The sequence below is a fragment of the Eschrichtius robustus genome, chromosome X (assembly GCF_028021215.1).
Source record: "Eschrichtius robustus isolate mEscRob2 chromosome X, mEscRob2.pri, whole genome shotgun sequence".
In the NCBI taxonomy this organism is placed as follows: domain Eukaryota; kingdom Metazoa; phylum Chordata; class Mammalia; order Artiodactyla; family Eschrichtiidae; genus Eschrichtius; species Eschrichtius robustus.
In genome coordinates, this window is record NC_090845.1 from 75,000,068 (window position 1) to 75,024,994 (window position 24,927).

The following is a 24,927-nucleotide window of genomic DNA, read 5'->3' on the forward strand; positions in this document are numbered from 1 at the left end:
TCACTCATCACCCACCCCCGGCAGCTGAAATGATTTGTCTTCCAAGCTTGGATGATCAGGAGCTATAGTCATATTGTAGGGAAATTAATTTAGTTTCTATATTCTGAACTCACTTTCCTTGTTCTGGAGGATGTAAACACAAATTACTTTTAATCAAGGTTGATATGCTATTAATACCAAGGAGGATCTTTGAAGAATCATTTTTTAAAAATCGACTTTAGCATTTTTCACTTGTGTTTGGGATGTAAATATAGGAAGGTAACTTATATCATCCTCACTTTCCAGATTCTTTGTCCACGACAAGGCACTGTACCAAATGACGAAGACAATAGATTCCACCAAACACTGCACACATCCTAGGAAGAGAATAGGAAAATGAGGATTAGAATTCTTGAGTTCAAAATTAGGGTAACATAATATTCTTTTAAATATCTAACATTTAATAAATTTAATTGGTCTTAGAGAAAAAAGATTCTGACAATTTATTACCTTTTCTATCATGGTATTAAGAATCTCTCAGAGGTAAGATTAGTAACATTTTAATGCAGCACAGGTAATAGTGCTAATAATACAACGTGGAAGCCTAGAATTGTGACCAAGCCAAAAGTGTCCCTAAGCAAAGCTCAGCTACCCCCAACACCAAACCAGCTACTGACTGAGATACATAGGCTACAAATAGCCTCAAGAGGTGATGAATGAGACCCCCCCAACAGAAGTGACCGCAAAGAAATGTTAAGGAAGAAACAAGCAGGGAAAGCTCTGGAGATTTACCATGAAAGTAAGCAAAAACTAAACCGGGAACTGAAAACCAGAGCAGTAAGCACAAGAGTTAATGCTACAGAAGCTCTAAGGAGTTTGCCTAACTCATGAATCTAAGGGCTGGGGTTTTAATGCCCGCCACGTAGGGAAAAGAGAGGCCTTAGGATCCAAACAAGGCAGGGAGTAGAGAATGAGATATTCTCTAACAACATCTGGATCCTTAAAAGGACTCAGTGAAAAGGTGATCGAGGTAGAAAATCCAATGACTACAAGAGAGAAAACATAAGAAATTGTTTTACCCAAAGCCCTGTGTGGAAGAAGATATATATACCTCTATATTTATAACCAGTGGTCTGCTCTCACACAGGTTGGGAATTTGAAATTACACTACTACATGATCCAAGAAACCCTTAACCAATAAAACATCATTAAAGTGGCTCTGGGTCAGTAGTACCCCCTGGAAACTTGGTGGAAGCAACTGCTAAAACTTTCTGGAGCAATATGACCTCAACCCAGGCCACATGAGATTGTCACAGAGTTCCCTTATGATGAGTTTATAATCTAAAATTATACAACAGATGAAGAAACACATCTTATCCTGAGTGAGAATTATTGGACACAATAAACAGCAGGATTAGATTCCCAAAACAGTTTACTCAGATAGTAGAGCTATCAGAGATTATAAAATGGGTATGCTTAAAAGGGATGAATTAAAAACATAAGAATGATGGAAAGTCCAGGAAGAAGACTGTGGTAGGCTGAATAATGTCCCCATTACAGATGTTCACATCCTAATCCCTGGAACCTGTGGATATGTTCTCTTACACAGCAAGAGGGTCTCTAAAGATGTGATTAAATTAAGGATCTTGAGCTGGAGAGATTATCCTGGATTATCCCAGTGGGTGCGATGTCATCAGAAAAGTACTTAAAAAAAGGAAGCAGAAGGGTCAAAGTCAGTGAAGATTTTGAGGATGGAAACAGAGGTCAGAGTGATGCTACTGCTAGAAGGGGGTCACAAGCCAAGGAATGTAGGGGCCCTTTATAAGCTGGAAAAGACAAGAAACAAATTCTCTCCTAGACCCCCAAGAAGGAAGATAGCCCTGCCTACCCATTTTAGACTTCTGACCTCCAGGACTATAAGATAATAACTTGTGTGGTTTTAAGCTAATAAGCTTGTGGTGATTTGTTATGGCAGCAATAGCAAACTAATATAAAGACCTATAAGTATATGAATATGATTATGACAGAGGTGGCATTATAGACCAATGGGGAAAGAATGGACCACTGAACAAGTGGTTTTGAGACAACTGTTTTACACCATATTCAGAATCAATCCTGGGTAGATGAAAGGTATAAATATAAAAGGCAAAGCTTCTAGAATATAGGAGGATATACATTTGAGCTCAGGGGAAATAAATATTTCTTGAATAAGATACAAAAAGCAAAATCATAGAGAAAATCTTGGAAAAAATGAAGTATTTTAAAATTATAAACATCTGGACAACAAAAGAAAATGAAAAGCCACAGACTAGGAAAGATATGTGCAAATATCTTACAAATTATTTAAAAATATCAGTTTGGATAATAATTTGGCCATGTCTAATAAAGTTGACGATGCATACGCCTACATAAATAAATCTTACAAAGACTCTCAGACACGTATACAAAAGAAGATGTGTATAAAAATATTTGCTGCTGCATTGTTTTTAGACAGCAAAACATAGTGGTTATGGGGAAGGATTCTGACTGCCTGAGTTTATACCTCAGCTATTCCACCTACTGACTGTGTGACCTTGAACAAGGTATTTAGCCTCTCTGTATCCTATTTTCTTCATCTGTAGAATGAGAATAATAGTATTTATATCACAGAGGATTCTTCTGGGAATTAAATTAGTTAATATTTGTAAAGAAGCTACACAGTGCCTGTCATACGGTATTACATAAAGCATTCATTAAATAAATAAATACAGGTACTACTTGATATACATCACATGCAACCCAAATGTCCATCAAGAGGAGAATGAACAAAAGAAAATGTGGTATATTCATATGTGTAATAAACAATTTAACCTGGCCCACAAAGACGTCTGGCCTTTGTTCTTGGCTTCTGGGAGGTGATCTCTAAGGCCTTGGAATGCCAAGCCTGAAAGAAGTGTCCATGTTTGTGTGTGGCCCTTGGGTCACCAGACAGTCTAACAATATGACTTAGGGTGAGGGCTGGCCACACCAGAGAGTCTTAGGGTGGGGACTAGTCATGCCAGAAAGACCAAAGTGTGATTTAGGGTGGAGACTTTGGGAACTGTGGTATTTCAGTTATCCTCTGGTGGGGCTGGAGACTGAGATCAGCCCCATGGGCAAATCAGTCACACCTGAGTGATGGAGCTCCAATGAAAACTCTGGACACTGAAGCTCCTCTGTGCCTCCCTGGTTAGCCATCCTCTGTGCATACTGCTTATACATCAATAAGAGGAGAATAACACGGGGAGAGGACAACTGAAAGCTCCACATTTGGAAACCCCCTGTACTCTATCCTACACACTTCTTCCCTTGACTGATCTCAAGCTATACCCATTCCCTGTAATAAAGCATAATGGTGAGTTAACAGCTTTTAGTGAGTCGTGGGAGTCCCTCTAGTGAACTATCAAAACTGAGGGTCGTTTTGGGAATCCCCCAAACTTGCAGTTTGTGTCAGAAGTGTGGGAGGTCTTGTGGGGACTACACCTTCTAACTGTACAGTTGGCTTAATCTCTCACATTGTACTACGGAATACTATAAGCAATTTAAATGAATGAACTACAGCCCCATCTATCACCAGGGATGAATGGCAAAAACATAAAAATTGAGCGATAATAGCAAGTTGGGGAAGAATATATCCAGAGTGATATCATTTATAAAAAGTTTTAAAACTTTATATGCGAAATAATACTATATATATATATATACACACACACGCGCAATATCATTTATGGACACATATACATGTAGTAAAAGTACACAAACATTTAAGGGAATTATGAACATGAAATTCAGGATAGTAGTTATCTCTGAGAAGGGAAAGAGTGAAAGTTACACTGAAGGTTTCAATTGCTCAGTTTCTTTAAAAAATATATTGAGAGCAAATATGGCAAAATGTTAAGATTTGGCAAAACTGTGAGTGGTTACATGGGTGGTCTTTATATTATTCTCTGTACTTTCTGAAACATCCTTAAAATACTTCATAACCAGATTATAATGAAAAATATAAATGAGTGATACAGATAAGTGACTCTCTCTAAATATGGCATAATATTCTTATTGTATTTCTAAATTCAATCATTTTAGTAGCTATGACCAAGCTAATTAAGTTAGGTAATGATTCCTTCTGGTATAGAACAATGAGGAAATCAGGGGTTTTTTCCCATTGAAAAATTTAGACTAATACAAGAAATGGCACACTAGAGCAAGGAAGCAAAATTTCATGTGTTCAGAAACCCTTTAGACTGCAAATTGTACCCAGGACATTAGCTACAAGATATTCTCTTCTCCTTGCTAATCTTGTTCACCAGTCACATATCAAATTATGAAACAGTATTTATTACCTGCGTTGGTACACCTGGTAATATTTGAGACATTTTACTCAGATTCTAAAGAGTGTTAGATGAGGTCATATTTCTGCTGGACTGTTTAGCTACATTTCTCAAGTGATATTCTGCCTCCTGTTATTGGTAAGGGAATACTGATACAGTGAAATTGATGTGATCGAGAAAAACAGCCCAACTTTCACCATCAGTTTCCTGATGATATTGAAGGAGATCATATGCACATAAAATGTTACTGGCCTACTAAAAATAAATAGGCTGAATTAGGTTAAGGCCACAATATGGACAAGCAAGTTAAAAGTGTGAACCACACAATTAGCATTCTCATTAGCCTGGAGATATCTTTTTCATGTGAATAGTAGCACCAGTGTTTCCAACTTCCTCGTAAGTAGCTACAGATGAGTTGTTACCAACTGACCTGTGGAGCTTTTCATTTCAGTCAGACTGGTGCATGTTTCCCTCTCTCCCTCTCTCCCTCTCTCCCTCTCTCTCTGTCCCTCTCTCTCTCTCCCCACCTCCACACACACATATCAATTCCCCCTCTGGGGAAAAACAATTTTAAGTATCTTCTCAGATTGCAAGAAAGGCAACGGGATCAAGTTCAGAATTAGTCAGAGATTGTATAAGGTTAAAAAATCATAAAACATTATGTCATAGACTATTACAAGTTTATCAAAAGCATGAGAAATCCACTTAACTAAAATGAAATGCAATTTTCTACAGAGACCTCCTTTCATTATATATTGCACTTGTTTATGAAACACACTGCTACTTTAGTATATAATATTATCAAGTATCTTTTTGTTTGAAAATTCATTTCTATGAAGTTTTTATGGTAAATGAGACCTCTGAAAAATACATTTAAATATAAAATGCAACAGAGGCATCTATATTTATTTTAGTAAGCCATGAAAAAATTACCAGGTTTTCAAAAACATGATTTATTAACAGTGGACATATACTATATGGAAGAAACATAAGAACGTAAAGATGTTAAGAACTGGTTTGTGAGGATGATGGTGAATATTACAGAGGAAGAAGTACAATAATGACACTGTCATGATAATCCAACAAATTTCCTTTTAATTTTAAATGAGAACATAGGAAGTATTTTGTGCTCTTGGAAAGATGACTTGATATCTGCTATAAGTGTCTGTAACTGCAAAAGCATACAGTTGTATGTATATGTGTTTTTCATACTGCTTCTCACTGGCTTTTCTTCCCCTACAGCAAGGTTTACCTGTTAGGGGAGATATGTGTTGCTCACAATGGTGGCATTTGTTCTTTCTCACTTCAGTATTTTCATCAATGTACCTAGTGCCCAAGTGACAAAAACCAGTGTTTTGTAAAAAGTGCCGGGCAAAATGATGGGATTGATGAAAACTCCTCTGTGTGATATTCTTATGAAGCATTTTCACACTTAGTCTTTTTTAAAAATGTTTGTGGTTAGGGGAGAGCTACTTGGTGGCAATGAGCCACTGAGGAACTCTTTTATGAGTGGGTAAGAAGCACAACAGCAGGCAGTTCTTGAGAGCTGCATTCAAAGCTCATTTACATGAGAAGCAGGGAATTACATGAGAAGTGAAGAAATAACTGTTGGCTACATAGTGGTCTTTGGAGCACGCAGTCAATAATAATGACAACAATACAAATAATCATCATGTCTAGCACTGAGTGCTCACTACATGCCAAAAGCTTTACATGTATTAACACATTGTATCCTACAAATCCATGAGGCAGAGTTTTAGAGATTTGGAAACTGAGGGAAAGAGAGGTCAAGTGACTTGCTTAAGGTCATTTAGTAAATGGTACTGCTGAATAAAAACTCAGGCGATCTGGCCCCAGTGGCTTCTCAGTTAACCATCATACAAACTGCTTCACTGTCAGTACCATCTTTTTTGGTGTTATGAAGGAAAGCAACACGGAGTCAGATAGTCAAAGTTACTCTTAGAGTTGTTCTAATTCCTGACGAGTTGTAAAGATTATTACAAAGTGTAAAATAACTCCTCAATTTCTACATTGTCTCCTAAAATGTACATGTTTATTCTCTATCTGTAATGTTAAATGGATTATGTGTGACTTCATTTTAGTTAGAACATAAGTTCAGAGTAAGAATAACCATGGGAGTACTCATCTTTAGAGTACCTAGCAAATTATGAATACTTTGCAATTCACATTTTAATAAATGTGAGGAGGTAATAAGGTTCTACAAGACACGTTTTCTTCCAGTGCATTAAATGGCAGCCTAGCGATCCAAGGGTTAACGTGCCTTTTGATGGACAATTAAGCTGCCAAAGATGGTGAACATCAATGACTAAGATGCCAGTCAGGTCCCAGATTTCCCAGTTCATATCAGCCATCCTGGGGCCTAACATAATGCCTGGCAAGACAGCTCTGTACATCTACCTTCTAGAGTGTACTATGGGGCTAAGAGGCAAGCAAGTATACGTTTTATGGGATTTAAAAAAAAAAAACTACATACTAAATACAGTAGGTAATACTACCAAAAAAAGTCACTACAGAAATACATTTGAAACACTTTATCAAATGCCATTAAAAACAAACCAAACAAAAAAGTCCATTATAATAAGAGAGTTCTGGAGAGGATTAACCAAGATGGCGGAGTAGAAGGACGTGCTCTCACTCCCTCTTGCGAGAGCACCAGAATCGCAACTGGCTGCTGGACAATCATTGACAGGAAGACCCTGGACTTCACCAAGGAGGATACCCCACGTCCAAGGACAGACGAGAAGCCACAGTGAGACGGTAGGAGGGGCGCAATCAGAGTAAAATCAAATCCCATAACTGCTGGGTGGGTGGCTCACAGACTGGCAAGCACTTATACCACAGAAGTCCACCCACTGGAGTGAAGGTTCTGAGCCCCACGTCAGGCTTCCCAACCTGGGGGTCCGGCTACGGGAGGAGGAATTCCTAGAGAATCAGACTTGGAAGCCTAGTGGGAATTGAGTGCAGGGCTTTGACAGGACTGGGGGAAACAGAGACCCCACTCTTGGAGGGCACACACAAAGTAATGTGTGCATCGGGACCCAGGGGAATGAGCAGTGACCCTGGGGGAGACTGAACCAGACCTACCTGCTGGTGTTGGGGGGTCTCCTGCAGAGGCGAGTGGTGGCTCTGTTTCACCGTGGGGATAAGGACACTGGCAGCAGAGGTTCTGGGAAGTTCTCCTTGGCGTGAGCCCTCCCAGGGTCTGCCATTAACCCCACCAAAGAGCACGGGTAGGCTCCAGTGTTGGGTTGCCTCAGGCAAAACAACCAACAGGGAGGGAACCCAGCCCCACCCATCAACAGTCAAGTGGATTAAGGTTTTACTGAGCTCTGACCGCCACAGCAACAGGGAGGGAACCCAGCCCCACCCATCAACAGTCAAGTGGATTAAGGTTTTACTGAGCTCTGACCGCCACAGCAACAGTCAGCTCTACCCACCACCAGAGCCTCCCATCAAGCCTCTTAGATAGCCTCAACCACCAGAGGGCAGACAACAGAAGCAAGAAAAACTACAATCCTGCAGCCTGTGGACCAAAAACCACAGTTACAGAAAGATAGAGAAGATGAAAAGGCAGAGGGCTATGTACCAGATGAAGGAACAAGAAAAAACCCCAGAAAAACAACTAAATGAAGTGGAGATAGGCAACCTTCCAGAAAAAGAATTCAGAATAATGATAGTGAAGATGATCCAGGACCTCGGAATAAGAATGGAGGCAAAGATTGAGAAGATGCAAGAAATGATTAACAAAGACCTAGAAGAATTAAAGAACAAACAAACAGAGATGACCAATACAATAACTGAAATGAAAACTACACTAGAAGGAATCAATAGCAGAATAACTGAGGCAGAAGAACGGATAAGTGACCTGGAAGACAGAATGGTGGAATTCACTGCTGCGGAACAGACTAAAGAAAAAAGAATGAAAAGAAATGAAGACAGCCTAAGAGACCTCTGGGACAACATTAAACGCAACAACATTCGCATTATAGGGGTCCCAGAAGGAGAAGAGAGAGAGAAAGGAACAGAGAAAATATTTGAAGAGATTATAGTCGAAAACTTCCCTAACATGGGAAAGGAAATAGCCACCCAAGTCCAGGAAGCACAGCGAGTCCCATACAGGATAAACCCAAGGAGAAACACGCCGAGACACATAGTAATCAAAGTGGCAAAAATTAAAGACAAAGAAAAATTATTGAAAGCAGCAAGGGAAAAACGACAAATAACATACAAGGGAACTCCCATAAGGTTAACAGCTGATTTCTCAGCAGAAACTCTGCAAGCCAGAAGGGAGTGGCATGATATACTTAAAGTGATGAAAGGGAAGAACCTACAACCAAGATTACTCTACCCGGCAAGGATCTCATTTAGATTTGATGGAGAAATCAAAAGCTTTACAGACAAGCAAAAGCTAAGAGAATTCAGCACCACCAAACCAGCTCTACAACAAATGCTAAAGGAACTTCTCTAAGTGGGAAACACAAGAGATGAAAAGGACCTACAAAAACAAACCCAAAACAATTAAGAAAATGGTCATACGAACATACATATCGATAATTACCTTAAACGTGAATGGTTTAAATGCCCCAACCAAAAGACATAGACTGGCTGAATGGATACAAAAACAAGACCCATATATATGCTGTCTACAAGAGACCCACTTTAGACCTAGGGACACATACAGACTGAAAGTGAGGGGATGGAAAAAGATATTCCATGCAAATGGAAATCAAAAGAAAGCTGGAGTAGCTATACTCATATCAGATAAAATAGACTTTAAAATAAAGAATGTTACAAGAGACAAGGAAGGACACTACATAATGATCAAGGGATCAATCCAAGAAGAAGATATAACAATTATAAATATATATGCACCCAACATAGGAGCACCTCAATACATAAGGCAACTGCTAACAGCTATAAAAGAGGAAATTGAGAGTAACACAATCATACTGGGGGAATTTAACACCTCACTTACACCAATGGACAGATCATCCAAAATGAAAATAAATAAGGAAACAGAAGCTTTAAATGACACAATAGACCAGATAGATTTAATTGATTTATATAGGACATTCCATCCAAAAACAGCAGATTACACGTTCTTCTCAAGTGCACATGGAACATTCTCCAGGATAGATCACATCTTGGGTCACAAATCAAGCCTCAGTAAATTTAAGAAAATTGAAATCATATCAAGCATCTTTTCTGACCACAACGCGATGAGATTAGAAATGAATTACAGGGAAAAAAACGTAAAAAAGACAAACACATGGAGGCTAAACAATACGTTACTAAATAACCAAGAGATCACTGAAGAAATCAAAGAGGAAATCAAAAAATACCTAGAGACAAATGACAATGAAAACACGACGACCCAAAACCTATGGTATGCAGCAAAAGCGGTTCTAAGAGGGAAGTTTATAGCTATACAAGCCTACCTCAAGAAACCAGAAAAATCTCAAGTAAACAATCTAACCTTACACCTAAAGAAACTAGAGAAAGAAGAACAAACAAAACCCAAAGTTAGCAGAAGGAAAGAAATCATAAAGATCAGAGCAGAAATAAATGAAATAGAAACAAAGAAAACAATAGCAAAGATCAATAAAACTAAAAGTTGGTTCTTTGAGAAGATAAACAAAACTGATAAGCCATTAGCCAGACTCATCAAGAAAAAGAGGGAGAGGACTCAAATCAATAAAATCAGAAATGAAAAAGGAGAAATTACAACAGACACCGCAGAAATACAAAGCATCCTAAGAGACTACTACAAGCAACTTTATGCCAATAAAATGGACAACCTGGAAGAAATGGAGAAATTCTTAGAAAGGTATAACCTTCCAAGACTGAATCAGGAAGAAACAGAAAATATGAACAGACCAATCACAAGTAATGAAATTGAAACTGTGATTAAAAATCTTCCAACAAACAAAAGTCCAGGACCAGATGGCTTCACAGGTGAATTCTATCAAACATTTAGAGAAGAGCTAACACCCATCCTTCTCAAACTCTTCCAAAAAATTGCAGAGGAAGGAACACTCCCAAACTCATTCTATGAGGCCACCATCACCCTGATACCAAAACCAGACAAAGACACTACAAAAAAAGAAAATTACAGACCAATATCACTGATGAATCTAGATGCAAAAATCCTCAACAAAATACTAGCAAACAGAATCCAACAACACATTAAAAGGATCATACACCACGATCAAGTGGGATTTATCCCAGGGATGCAAGGATTCTTCAATATACGCAAATCAATCAATGTGATACACCATATTAACAAATTGAAGAATAAAAACCATATGATCATCACAATAGATGCAGAAAAAGCTTTTGACAAAATTCAACACCCATTTCTGATAAAAACTCTCCAGAAAGTGGGCATAGAGGGAACCTACCTCAACATAATAAAGGCCATATATGACAAACCCACAGCAAACATCATTCTCAATGGTGAAAAACTGAAAGCATTTCCTCTAAGATCAGGAACGAGACAAGGATGTCCACTCTCACCACTATTATTCAACATAGTTCTGGAAGTCCTAGCCACGGCAATCAGAGAAGAAAAAGAAATAAAAGGAATACAAATTCGAAAAGAAGAAGTAAAACTGTCACTGCTTGCGGATGACATGATACTATACATAGAGAATCCTTAAACTGCCACGAGAAAACTGCTAGAGCTAATCAATGAATATGGTAAAGTTGCAGGATACAAAATTAATGCACAGAAATCTCTTGCATTCCTATATACTAATGATGAAAAATCTGAAAGAGAAATTATGGAAACACTCCCATTTACCATTGCAACAAAAAGAATAAAATACCTAGGAATAAACCTACCTAGGGAGACAAAAGACCTGTATGCAGAAAACTATAAGACACTGATGAAAGAAATTAAAGATGATACCAACAGATGGAGAGATATACCATGTTCTTGGATTGGAAGAATCAACATTGTGAAAATGAGTATACTACCCAAAGCAATCTACAGATTCAATGCAATCCCTATCAAATTACCAATGGCATTTTTTACGGAGCTAGAACAAATCATCTTAAAATTTGTATGGAGACACAAAAGACCCCGAATAGCCAAAGCAGTCTTGAGGCAAAAAAAGGGAGCTGGAGGAATCAGACTCCCTGACTTCAGACTATACTACAAAGCTACAGTAATCAAGACAATACGGTACTGGCGCAAAAACAGAAACATAGATCAATGGAACAAGATAGAAAGCCCAGAGATTAACCCACGCACCTACGGTCAACTAATCTATGACAAAGGAGGCAAAGATATACAATGGAGAAAAGACAGTCTCTTCAATAAGTGGTGCTGGGAAAACTGGACAGCTACATGTAAAAGAATGAAATTAGAATACTCCCTAACACCATACACAAAAATAAACTCAAAATGGATTAGAGACCTAAATATAAGACTGGACACTATAAAACTCTTAGAGGAAAACATAGGAAGAACACTCTTTGACATAAATCACAGCAAGATCTTTTTTGATCCACCTCCTAGAGTAATGGAAATAAAAACAAAACTAAACAAGTGGGACCTAATGAAACTTCAAAGCTTTTGCACAGCAAAGGAAACCATAAACAAGACGAAAAGACAACCCTCAGAATGGGAGAAAATATTTGCAAATGAATCAACGGACAAAGGATTAATCTCCAAAATATATAAACAGCTCATTCAGCTCAATATCAAAGAAACAAACACCCCAATCCAAAAATGGGCAGAAGACCTAAATAGACATTTCTCCAAAGAAGACATACAGACGGCCACGAAGCACATGAAAAGATGCTCAACATCACTAATTATTAGAGAAATGCAAATCAAAACTACAATGAGGTATCACCTCACTCCTGTTAGAATGGGCATCATCAGAAAATCTACAAACAACAAATGCTGGAGAGGGTGTGGAGAAAAGGGAACCCTCTTGCACTGTTGGTGGGAATGTAAATTGATACAGCCACTATGGAGAACAATATGGAGGTTCCTTAAAAAACTAAAAATAGAATTACCATATGACCCAGCAATCCCACTACTGGGCATATACCCAGAGAAAACCGTAATTCAAAAAGACACATGCACCCGAATGTTCATTGCAGCACTATTTACAATAGCCAGGTCATGGAAGCAACCTAAATGCCCATCAGCAGACGAATGGATAAAGAAGTTGTGGTACATATATACAATGGAATATTACTCAGCCATAAAAAGGAACGAAATTGAGTCATTGGTTGAGACGTGGATGGATCTAGAGACTGTCATACAGAGTGAAGTAAGTCAGAAAGAGAAAAACAAATATCGTATATTAATGCATGTATGTGGAACCTAGAAAAATGGTACAGATGAGCCAGTTTGCAGGGCAGAAGTTGAGACACAGATGTAGACAATGGACATATGGACACCAAGGGGGGAAAACTGCGGTGAGGTGGGGATGGTGGTGTGCTGAATTGGGCGATTGGGATTGACATGTATACACTGATGTGTATAAAATTGATGCCTAATAAGAACCTGCAGTATAAAAAAACAAACAAAACAACTAATACTAAACTTTCATTGGGTTATTTGTATGGAAATATGTTAATATAAATGTTTCAGACATTACATGAAATTTCTAAAAATCTTAGATTTGTATTTGTATGGAAATATGTATGGAAATATGTTAATATAAATGTTTCAGACATTATATGAAATTTCTAAAAATCTTATATGTTCTGGTATAATGATATAAGTAATAATCCTAGTTATTACTTTAAAATGTATATCTCAGAAATAACTAATTTTCTTGTCAACTGCATTATTATGAACTTTCATCAAATCTTTAACCGTGGTCATTTTTAAGTCTTTTGTCATTTACAGACAGTTCTGGGTGTACTCTGATGATTTTGCAAATATGTTCCTATAAAAGGGTTTCATCTTCAAGAAATTCATGGAAAAGACTCTGACAAGTACAGGTTTCTGGTAACTGACTGTACTGCTGAACTGAATGAATAAGCATTTTCAGAACTCTAATGAAAAACTGATGAACTCATAAAAGTGCTAACAAAAAGATCAAGATGAAAAAAAAAATTAATTACATGGGACTGAGTGAACTGATGAGGATGAGTATAATTTTTGTGACTTTCTGTCTGAATTTAAAAAAAAAAAAAAAATCCCACAAGGACTCAGAGGCAAAGAATATAGAAATCAATTTTCACTGCAAAGTAAAGGAGCTGTTACAGTGGAGGATTACTGGACTGAATGTCAATATTATGACATAGTATGAGTGTGTTTCATGTTTGGTAATTGCAATCATTGTTGCTTTTGTTGTGGTCATCCATGTACAATGCTTGGTGTCAGTCTATTTATCTCTTGTAAAAATAAAATACAGTGTGTGTGTGTGTGTGTGTGTGTGTGAAAAAAAAAAAAAAAGTTCACTTCTGGGAAGTTTTTAACATTGTCCTGGAAGAACTTAAAGCAAATATTTAAGTGTATTAGGGAACTTTGCCTTGACTGAATGATAGCTTTGATAAAAATGGAAATAGGAGACCTGTTTCAGGTGTATAGCTCCCACAATGTCCTGATCATGAACTAAAAAAAAAAAAAAAAAAAAATAAGAGAGTTCTGAGTGACCACTGATCATCATCACTGTGCTTTAGTGACACTTCAGCTTAACCTGTACTGATACAGCAGAAGTTCCGTTCAACAGTAATTAGGCAAGTCTAAGTTTCACGAGAGACAGACAAGCTTCAGTGATTCCATCTATCTATACAAAGTTCAACTGCGGTTACTTATTTGTAACTATATTCAGACACATACATCTATCAGAGCACTACATTTAAAGTAACACATTGAGCTTTCCATCATGTTTAACCAGTGCCTGCTGGTCTGAAAAACCTGTGTGAGGAGGCTTACATGTAGGTATATGTGTTTATTTTTAAATATTTAAATACACACATACACACAGTGGGTCCCAAACGTCTTAGTGCTGTTGACACACACATACTTTTAATATATATTACATAGAATATAGTATGTTTATGGGTTACATACTTACATTGCATATTTATACTACTACAGCATGTTAACTGGTTACATATTTATATTACTTAGCAGGGTGTTTACTTATACTACCATCCTTTTATCCCTTTTTTCCTACTTTCTTCCAGCAGGAAGTAGGGAGAAGGAGGGTGACTGTATAGTGGGTGTCAGAAATGAATGATGCATTTTTGCTGTAGTTGGTCTGTCTCCTGGGAATACAAAATTGGGCATCATGTAAGTCACAGCATCATCTCCCCCCTCCACTCAATATCTCCCCAACAACTGAAGCTAGTCATCCAACTCAGCATAGACTTCCTATTGGCCCAGAACTGAATGCTTTCTTGAGAGCAAGAGCTACACAGTAGGGAATGATTCCTGCAGCCTCAGGAAACAGTTATGTTCATAACAATCCCAAGCTAGGCCTCATCCCTTGCTATAAGTTCTTGGGATTCATTACTATGAAGTTTTAGACTATGCAGCAAGACCATGAAAAAAGAAAGAAAAACAAAAAAACAAAAACACCTCAAATGAGTGCTCCATTACAACGTGGTCTCATTCACAGTGATCCAGTGTGACCAAAAAGGCACGCCCTACCTGATATTGGTCATGGTGATAGAACCCAAAGGAACTTGTTTGGCAAGCAGTGATCACCAAAACTAAAAGGTCACTAAAAGTCAAGTGTAAAATCTCAGTCATGATGTACAAATTGCACAGAGATCAAGAGATCACCTCTTAGAGGTGGTTGTGCAATCCACGTGGATGGTCAACCTCTGGAGTCAGGCTGCCTAGGTACCTATCTGGATTCCCCCACTTACTAGCTGTGTGACTATGCTTCAGTTCTCAAGACTATAAAATGGGGATAATAATAAAACCTACCACATAGGGTTGTTGCATGGATTAAATGAGCTAATGTCTGTGAAGTGCTTATTCTGTGCCCGATACACCGTAAACATTCAATAAATTGTAGCTTTTGTTAGCTATCACCTTCTATAGCAAAGAGGACAATGATTAAAGACTGTACCACCCATGTGGGGTTTATAAGGCTAAACTGCCGTTACTATGAGAATCTGCCTCCAGGTGTTCAAGGCCTGTAGTTTCTTCTAATACAATTTAAGCAACTTAGGTACCTGGTCAAGTCAACTACCTTCCCCAGAGGAAACTGTGACAGTTGTAAGAGAACTGCTGATGCTGATGAGCGCTGAGATTTACTTCTTCATTCCCAAATATTTATGAAACTAGGCCTACTATGCATCAGCTGTAGTTCTGGATACTAGGGATACAAAAGTCAACAACATAAACACTGTCCTTGCTGACACATAACTTATCTAGTGCACAAGAGAGACAAGGAATAAAGTAATAGTAGACAGTGATATGTGTTCTGAAACAGTAAAACAGGATAACGTGAGGGTGATACATGGGTCTGAACATCAGATAGGATAATCAGGGAGAGCCTCTTTGAGGAACTAATATTTGAGCTGAGACCTAGGTGACCAGAAAACATCAACTATGTGAAGATCTGGAGAAAGAATATACTAAGCAGAAGAAACAGCAAATTTGAAACTTGGAAGTGCAGAGTAGCTCGGTGTATTTGAGGAAGAGAGAGAGCACCAGCGGGGCTGGAATGTAGTGACTTAGGGAGAAATATCGTATGAAATGGGGTCACAGAGATAGCCAAGGTCTTGACCATGCAGGGCTTCAAAGGCCACAGCAAAGACTTTGAATTTTATTCTAAGAACAATGAGAAGCCACCAGAAGGTTTTGAGCAGGACAGTGACATAATCAGACTTGTATTTTTTTTTTAAAATGAGCCTGGCTGCTGTCTGGAGAATTGTCAAGGGGGCAAGAGTGGAAAAGGGGAGGCCAATTATGTCTGCAGTAGACCAGCAAGAGATGATGGCGGCCTGAAGCAGGGTCATGGCAACACAGATGAAGTGGAGAGATTGGGGACATATTTGAGACATAAAGCTGACAAGAATTGCTGATGGACTAGATGTAGCAGGAAGATATCTTCCTGAAGACAAGTTTAAGGTAATGCACATATCCATGAGAGCAGTCTCCCCTCTGAAGTGTGTAACAATCAAATTCAACTGCTCAAGTCTGGTACAGTCTTCCCGTACAAGCAGTGCTTTGAAGGGCTTCTGCAGAAACCCTCTTCCTCCCCCTGGGGTGTGCTTATTAGAGTCAGCTATTTGTTACAAACTCAACAATCACTAACTCCTGACCATTCATCAAAATTACTACTTAATACTAATTTCTACATAGGCGGGCACAATGAACGGATTAGTTTCTGTGCTTTCAAGGAGTTACCATGGGCCTGGAAGGGCACAGCATTATTAATGATTCAAGAAATTATATGGTATAAGTATCTGAGTCAGTGGGTCTTTTGATGCCAATTTCATACTCACTGAAAAGGTTGTGGGCAGATGGATTGCCCTTTAGGCACTGCCGTCACTCTGGGAAGGCATTATCATCATGCTTAACTTAGAAAAAGCTGTCAAAAAGCAATACATAGCCTTCAGAAAACTCACTCCCAGAAACTGCCCCTATTTTATAGATCTTAGCCATATATCTAGCTTCCTCTGTTCTTGGTGACATTCTGTAGATGATATATTCTTTTTTTTTTCCAGCTTTTCCAGCTGTCCTTAAATTTAACTTTCTATAGGAAAAGTCACAATAAACTATGTATTGGATGACAGAAACAGATCTGTATTTAATAACTGCACCAGGGGCTCAGAATAAATTAGCATAAATTATAGAGTACAAGTCATCATTCAATCTTTAAAAAATAAAGTCCTCCAAAAATACTGGGGGTCAATTTATACGCTTGGGTCACAACCTAGGTTCTGTATCTACAGTTCTTGTGTAAAATGGCTCCCTGGTTTGTAAAAGGGCCAGAATCACCATGCCAACTCAATGATTCTTCAATACAGCCTATCACAGTGACACCCACAGAGCTTTTAATGAAAAAGCACTGGTGTTTCCTGACTACTCTTTAAACATATTATAAACTAAGCTCTTGATAAAACTGAATTTTTCAGTCTGAACACTCAGGCTAACAGCCTCATGTTTCTTATTTGCCACATGTCTGCTAAGGCAAATTCATTTAAAAATAGATCTTTCAAATTCAAAAGAAAGCCTTTTGTTCAAACTTTTGGGATGTAGCAAACAAGTCTACAGTAAATCAACTTATGTTCTCCATGAGATTTCTTTTGAAATCTCATCTCTTGTTCGAATAATCCTTATTCAAACCCTTGATCCATTTTCCTGCCTAGTCTTCAAAACTCAAATTGTACAAATAACACAGGTAAAAAGCCATCAATTTTGAATCAGGACAATAATACACTCTTTTATTTCTAATGCCCTTTATGATTATGTCAAGTATTATGTAAGTCTTTCTGAATGTAGACACAAGAATACCCAAAGCAAATATCTTCAGAGATCCCTACATAATGACTCCTGGATCCCTTTCATGAGTTGAAAAATATGTGCACAGCCATCTTCTCAGACATAGTCTTTCATGCTATTTTCCTGCCTTCTCACATTGCCTTGTGAAACAGTCCTTCAGCTAATACTCTTCAGCTTAGTATTTTACTATCTACAAGCTCTCAGTGTCAACTATAAATTGGGAAGCAACTGGGAGAGTTACTATGCTGACTCTCCAATCATTTATACATTTTAACATTTATAAAAATGTTAAAAAAAAACCAAAAACCTAAACATTGATTCTTAGGAGAGCCTACTGTAAAAATCTCTGCATGCAAGTAAGAGCTCATTTAAACCACCCGTTTGTTTCTTCCTTCCTGTGTTTAAACTAGATCTCTATGCATGACTAAACATTATCCCCAACCCCATGGGGAGAGGACATTTTTTAAAGCAGTCTTTGGTATAAAATCTTATCAAAGGCTTTTTGAAAATCTAAATGTTCACTGGCTCCGCCTTGTTCACACCTTATTTACCCCTCTCAAAGAACCCTGTTAGATGCTGAGGTATAATTACCTCACAAAAACCATGTTCTTTCCTCCTGTGGGTTATATGTTCAATAACTTCACCCTTTAGCTATTTATTACAAAACTGACTCTCAAGTCGAATAGTTAGCCTTATTCCTCTGTGGTTCCTTGGGTTCCTTCTTTAAACTATGCACCCTCTACACCTTCTCTATAAACCAAAGCAATTGATTTCCTTCAACTGCCCCTCCCAACCTGAAGCCCTGCCCAAGCCTGTCACTTTTTAAACTGAGATGGTTCACACACAAAAGTGACCCAGGCCTCTGCGATCCCAGATCCTTTCATTTTTTTCCTTTGTTGGCAATTCATATAGTAAAATAAAACAAAGTAGAGTCACTTCTGTTGGACAAATCCTAGAAAAGGCCTGTAAACCTTCTCAGTTCAAAGGTTAATGGTACTGGCCTGGGACCTGGAGGTAGAGCTGTCAGCCATGATTCACCTCGGGCTGTGTTATGAGACTGAAAGTGCTCAAATTAGCCAACCAGTCACCTGCCCTGCACTAATTTGCAATGATGCAAAAGTATTAAGTCATGGACTTAGCCCTCTGTTAAGCATATGAGACAAATGACATTACTCAGTGCAATAACTAGAGACAAACTGAAGATTACATTATGTGGTAGAGACTAAAAGCATTCTAAAAGGGAGTTCAGAGAAGGAAGAGGTCAACATGTTGGAGGAGGCAGAATTACAGAATGTCAGAAACAGAGAAAACCTTTACAACAGCTGTACCAATTCCCTGTTACAGAACATCAGAGAAGTTAAACTACTTGCCGAAAAGCACACAGCTTCTTGCAGCCAGAGGTACTGGAAGATCTGATGGCTGGGCCTGAATCAAGCCTTGGAAGAGGAACAGGGTAGGCTGTTGGGGGTGGGGGCAGACTCTAAAAGGTGAGAAAATATAAGGAAATGTAGAAAGGTGAGAATGTATATAGATATCTGAATAACTGAATGGATGTACAAACTGGGGAATGACAAGAAGGAGTTGAAGGATCAAATGATTATGGAATGGGGTTAAAAGGTAGGTAGAAGCATTGGATCTGATGTGGCAGACAACAGAATGCCACTGGAAGTGACATGTCATCTCAGTGAAGGTGGCAGATACTGGGAGCAGGAGGGCTGCTAAGGGTTACAGCAGGAACCCAGTTAAGTGATAAGTCCTGGATCATGGCAGAAGAGTGGAAACTGAGGAAAGCATAACTCTAAGAAATTGAGAAGAAATAACACAGTAATTAGGACAGAGTCAAAGGTTAACCCCAGAATTTCTAGGCTGTCAACTTGTGACAAGAAAAATATCGCTGGAATGCTTGTGGTTTCCTTAAGGGGTGCTCAATTTATATAGTAACTCAAAATCCAAGTCTAGACTTCAGAAATGGCATGCGCGTGGTATAAATACACTACCTACCACAGTTACTAACTATGAGTTTGATGTAATGAAGAAGCATTTTAGAATGGCTGTAATAATTTTCGAAAAATCTCAATTTGGTGAAAAATATCATCCTCTTAAATGCACAAATAAAAATTGTCATTTATCTATAGCAAGGAGTTGCCAACTGGAAGTCTATAGGATAAATCCGCCTGTAGATAAGTTTTGTATGACATCACAGTTAAAAAAAAATTCCCTTGGCAAAAACGATCTGGATCTCTAGCTTCTTTGAATAAGAGAAAATCTGACAAAAATGGGTCTGCAACTGAGACTTAGGGTCGTATAGAAGCTGCTCCCTTTAGATGCATCCTGTGCTCAACAGTTCAGTGTGGTCTCTACCACTCCCACCATGTCCTTCCCAGCTTCACTTCCTTTCTATGACCTGATTGGTCCCTGGAGACATTTGTCATTGCAATCCCTATGCCTCAGTTGTTCACTAAGTTTTCTTTTGATATTTTTATTCACCTTGTCATGAATGTTCTATGTTAAACGACTATTATTCAGGATGTTGTTCATTACAATTTAAAATAAGGATCTTCGGGCTTCCCTGGTGGCACAGTGGTTGAGAATCTGCCTGCCAATGCAGGGGACACGGGTTCGAGCCCTGGTCTGGGAAGATCCCACATGCCGTGGAGCAGTTAGGCCCGTGAGCCACAACTACTGAGCCTGCGCGTCTGGAGCCTGGGCTCCGCAACAAGAGAGGCCATGACAGTGAGAGGCCCGCGCACCGCGATGAAGAGTGGCCCCCGCTTGCCGCAACTAGAGGAAGCCCTCGTACAGAAACGAAGACCCAACACAGCCAAAAATAAATAAATAAATAAATAAATAAATAAATAAAATAAGGATCTTCTAAAAGAAAAAGAAATCCATTAAAGACACAGCAAAATGCAAATGTTAAGAGAACTGGTAGAATTCTGATAGTGTTCATTCATTTTATTAGCTATAGAAGATACTGAAAAAGGGAAAGGTATTTGATGCTCTGAGGTGGCCACAATTTATTTTTCTGAAAACAAGTAGGGTGTTTCCATTTCAAATTGACTGTAACAAGTAATGGAGGCATCTTGGGAAAGCCTGTGAATTATCTCAGCTTCCCTTAGATTAAAAAAAAATCTACCTATGAGATGAGAGGCAGTGTTAAATCAAATGTTAAACCTTATTTGGAATTCCTCTTACTTAGAATGCTAACACATTTTATACTTCGGTTATTTACTATTTAATACAGAGATATTCTTCGTACTTTTCAGACATTAAAATTAACACAATGAAAATACAAATTTGAAAAATAAGCAATGGTCATTCATGTGAAATTCATATCTGGGTCTGCCTAATGACAGAGGATAAAGACAATTTTCCTCACTTGTGAACATGTCTTCCTCTGTCAAACTAAGAGGAAAAAAAGAAAAATGTCACTTTCAAAGATACAAAATAAAATAATTATACTGCACATTAATTAGAAAAAATGACAACTTGTTTTCTAAGTTCACAAAGTCTTGGATTTTTTTCAAATATAAATTTATTTTAATAGGCTCTGACAGATGTAATGCTTGACTGCACAAAGCTGTGGTTAGAGTTTAAGTATCATCAGCTATGAGTGGTGGAGATCTACCATTCCCATACATGAAACTGTAAAAAATACAAAGCTCAGCAGCAAGAAATTTCCCACTTGTCCCACTGTAATTAAGTTAAAAAGAACATGCGAATCCAAGTAAATAAGTTCCTGAAGAATAAGAAGCACTGAGTCTAATGAGATATATTTTTTTCTGTTTCATATATTAAACTGCCACTTCAATTACTTGTTTATAACAAGCTCAAGTAAAATTCATAAAAGCGACATAATATCTATCCAATATATTATTCAGATAATTGTATATATTTGAAGCATAACCTAACTCTTTGATGCCATTAACCCCAAACAATAGACATTTAAACCGATAGAAGTCTAATTGAGTACTGCTTCCAACAGTGATTTAGATTTTACTGAAAGAGAGCACACCAACACTGTACTCACTTTCAACTTTGCCCTGGTGACATCAAATTGTATTACAGATAAATTAACAGTTGTGAAAATTTTTGGCTGGTAGCCCCTATCCTACATAGCCTTTAAAAATCCAATTTCAGTGCCTATCAAGGTAGGAATCAGCAGTGGTAATTTTTTTTAATACAGCTGCAAAACAATAGGACCCATTAATAGCTGAACTTTTGACAGCACTATTCATGATGATTTATGAGTTTGTATATAATTTGATTATTCTATTAATTCTGCTGATTACTGCTTCAGCTAATAAAGTGAAGGTCACTTCCAAAATAAATCTTCATTACATTTCACAGAAAGTAACTGCCCCCAACTAGTTGTTTTCTCTAATTAAAAGCTAATGTAACAAGAAAGAAAATAGACTTCAGGGTTACTGCATCTGTTGCTACAAGAAAAATGTACTGTGTGGATATAACGTTCCCAGGACAAATCCAACAAAACAGAAAGTATCTCTTCATCTAATTCCTTTACTTTCAACATGGAAGAACTATTTTATACATATCCATTTGTACTAATTTTGAAATTACAAGAATAAAATCTGAACTGTATTAATGCTTGAGAATTTGAAAACAAAGAATCTTTGAAAATATTCTTCAAATTCATTAATGTAAAATGTAAGGCAATGCTTTCATTTCTAAAATTATAAATGTGGGATTCTATTCAATATATATGAAAAATGAACAGTAGGTCTTTGCCTTAACCAGAGTTTTTCCTAAAGGTGGCAAGAGACCTTCTCTGCCGCTTAAGATAAATACTGGGCACAAGGCCCTGACAGCTTTGGAAGGAGATCAGAGGAAAAATGGCAAGGGCCCACATTAATATATTATTCTTATTTAATCTATTTTTACACACAGAACATTCTGTGTCCTGGATTTAATGCTTCATTTTATTATATTTTTTAAAGTTCTCTAGACCTTCAGCTGAGGTCCTATCATCAAAGCTGTTGAATCATACAACTACATCAAACCAATAAAGAAAATTAAACATGATGCATATTTTTCCACAGAAGTCAAAAAGTAATCCTCAAACAGGAAATCATATTTCAAAAGATAGAAAGTTTGCATATAAGAAATTATTGGGACACAGAGGTGCTACAAAGAGCAGGTAGCAGTGATTTGTACGCTCACCTATGGCCTCAATTGGGGTACTGTCACAAAGTCCACTCTAACTTGCTCATTGTGTCCTGGTCATATTAACCTTTCTATAACTCAGAAGACCCCACTGTGACCTTTGACACAGTTCCCGCTGCCTAGACTCTTTCCTCAAATCATCGAAAGCTGAAACGGTAGCATCTGTGGTGTCACTACACTCAAATGCCACCCCGAGTGGCCTTCCCTGACCATCACAGCATCTAATGGGGCACCTCCCTGCCCCGACCAACAGTCACTTCCTTCCATATCACCCTGTATTTTCTGCACAGCACATATAATTCTCTTAAATTTTGTCTACTGTCTTTCCATCCAACACTCTTCAACATCCCCACCCCACCAGAGACTTTCTGTTTCCAACAATGTATGTCTAGCATCTACAGAAGAGCTAGTATAAAGCATTCAATACATGCATTTATTAAATGAATTCTAATTTTTATTCTAAATTTGCATATGATAAAACAGAGAGCCCAAATTTATAGTCAACGCTCTCCTAACTTTTCATGTAAAAAAGTATTCGTTTTAGGTCTTTGGTAAAAAACTCAGTAACTGTGACCCAGTGAGTGAGTGACTGAGTGTGTGTGTGTGAATGTGTGTGACAGTGTATGGATGTTTAGACAAAACACATATGGCTACCAAAGAATGCACAAAAACTGCCAATGTATTGGTGGTAACAAACATAATGAACACTCTTACTAGGTTCCTCGTGATCAAGAGTACACATCTGCAAGACACGTTAGTGGCTCAATCTTTGGCCAGGGAAGATATCCGTTTCCAAGAGGACATATTCAGTGGAAAGGAAAAAAAAATGAGATCAGAACGAGTTTAAGTCTCCAAGGTCTCAGAAACTTTTTGCATTTTACAGGTTTATTTTAAACTTTCTAATGTAGAAAAAGCTGATTTCAGTGAAACTTCAAGTTTCTAGTTTAATAATCATAATAACTAGTATTCTTTACTCTTGTAAAAAAGTAGTACATAAACATATAAACACTGAACTGCTTTCTACACTATTCCTACATTCTGGGAAAAAAAATGCTTCGACTTTGATAATTTGACCTTGGAAATATACACTCTTCTTCCCAGTCCTCACTGGAACCTTGTGAAAACAGTTAAAAAAAAAAAAAGAGGGCTTCCCTGGTGGCACAGTGGTTGAGAGTCTGCCTGCCAATGCAGGGGACACGGGTTCGAGTCCTGGTCTGGGAAGATCCCACATGCCGCGGAGCAACTGGGCCCGTGAGCCACAATTACTGAGCCTGCGTGTCTGGAGCCTGTGCTCCGCAACAAGAGAGGCCGTGATAATGAGAGGCCTGCGCACCGTGATGAAGAGTGGCCCCCACTTGCCACAACTGGAGAAAGCCCTCGCGCAGAAACGAAGACCCAACACAGCCATAAATAAATAAATAAATAAAAATTAAAAAAAAAAAGAGAGGGTGTGTGTAATCCTTTCCCATAACTTAATTTCCCCAGTATATGGACTCAAGTGTACCTCTTTTAACTCTAATGGGAAATTCAAGTTTTTATCAAGTTATTTACAGAAGGATCAGTTTTTTCCTTTGTCAATAAACAATGTAAATATTTAAAAAGGCAAAACGTGCTTACAACACTAGAAGCCATGGTAGGGAAAAAAAAAGCTTTAACATTCTCAGACTTAGACAACAACAACAAATTTGTTTATCCAATGATACTTACCATATTGAGCAATCTGGAGGAACTGTTTTAGTTTTCAAGCATTAGAGTAGTTTTGACACTATGCATAAATTAAGGCTGGGATACTCAGTGAATAACAGGATGGTCAAAGTAAAGAGGATAAATGTTATGAAGGCTATTTTAAAAACCAAAATGATTCAAAGTAATTCTGATTAAAAAAAATTATCTCATCAACTTAATTTTTACATTCTTCATACCTTCTATACTGTCTAAATTTCTTATCATAAGCATGGA

The 24,927-nt window shown here is 37.9% G+C and overlaps 1 protein-coding gene across 1 annotated transcript in view; it reads right to left on the reverse strand.

The window, feature by feature from the left end:
- Positions 1-24,927, reverse strand: part of CHM (CHM Rab escort protein) — a 188,622-nt gene that overhangs the window by 65,713 nt on the left and 97,982 nt on the right. Inside the window, exon 9 of the mRNA XM_068533890.1 lies at positions 279-356. Coding sequence (XP_068389991.1) covers positions 279-356 — 78 coding nt within the window. The remainder of the gene's footprint in view (positions 1-278; positions 357-24,927) is intronic.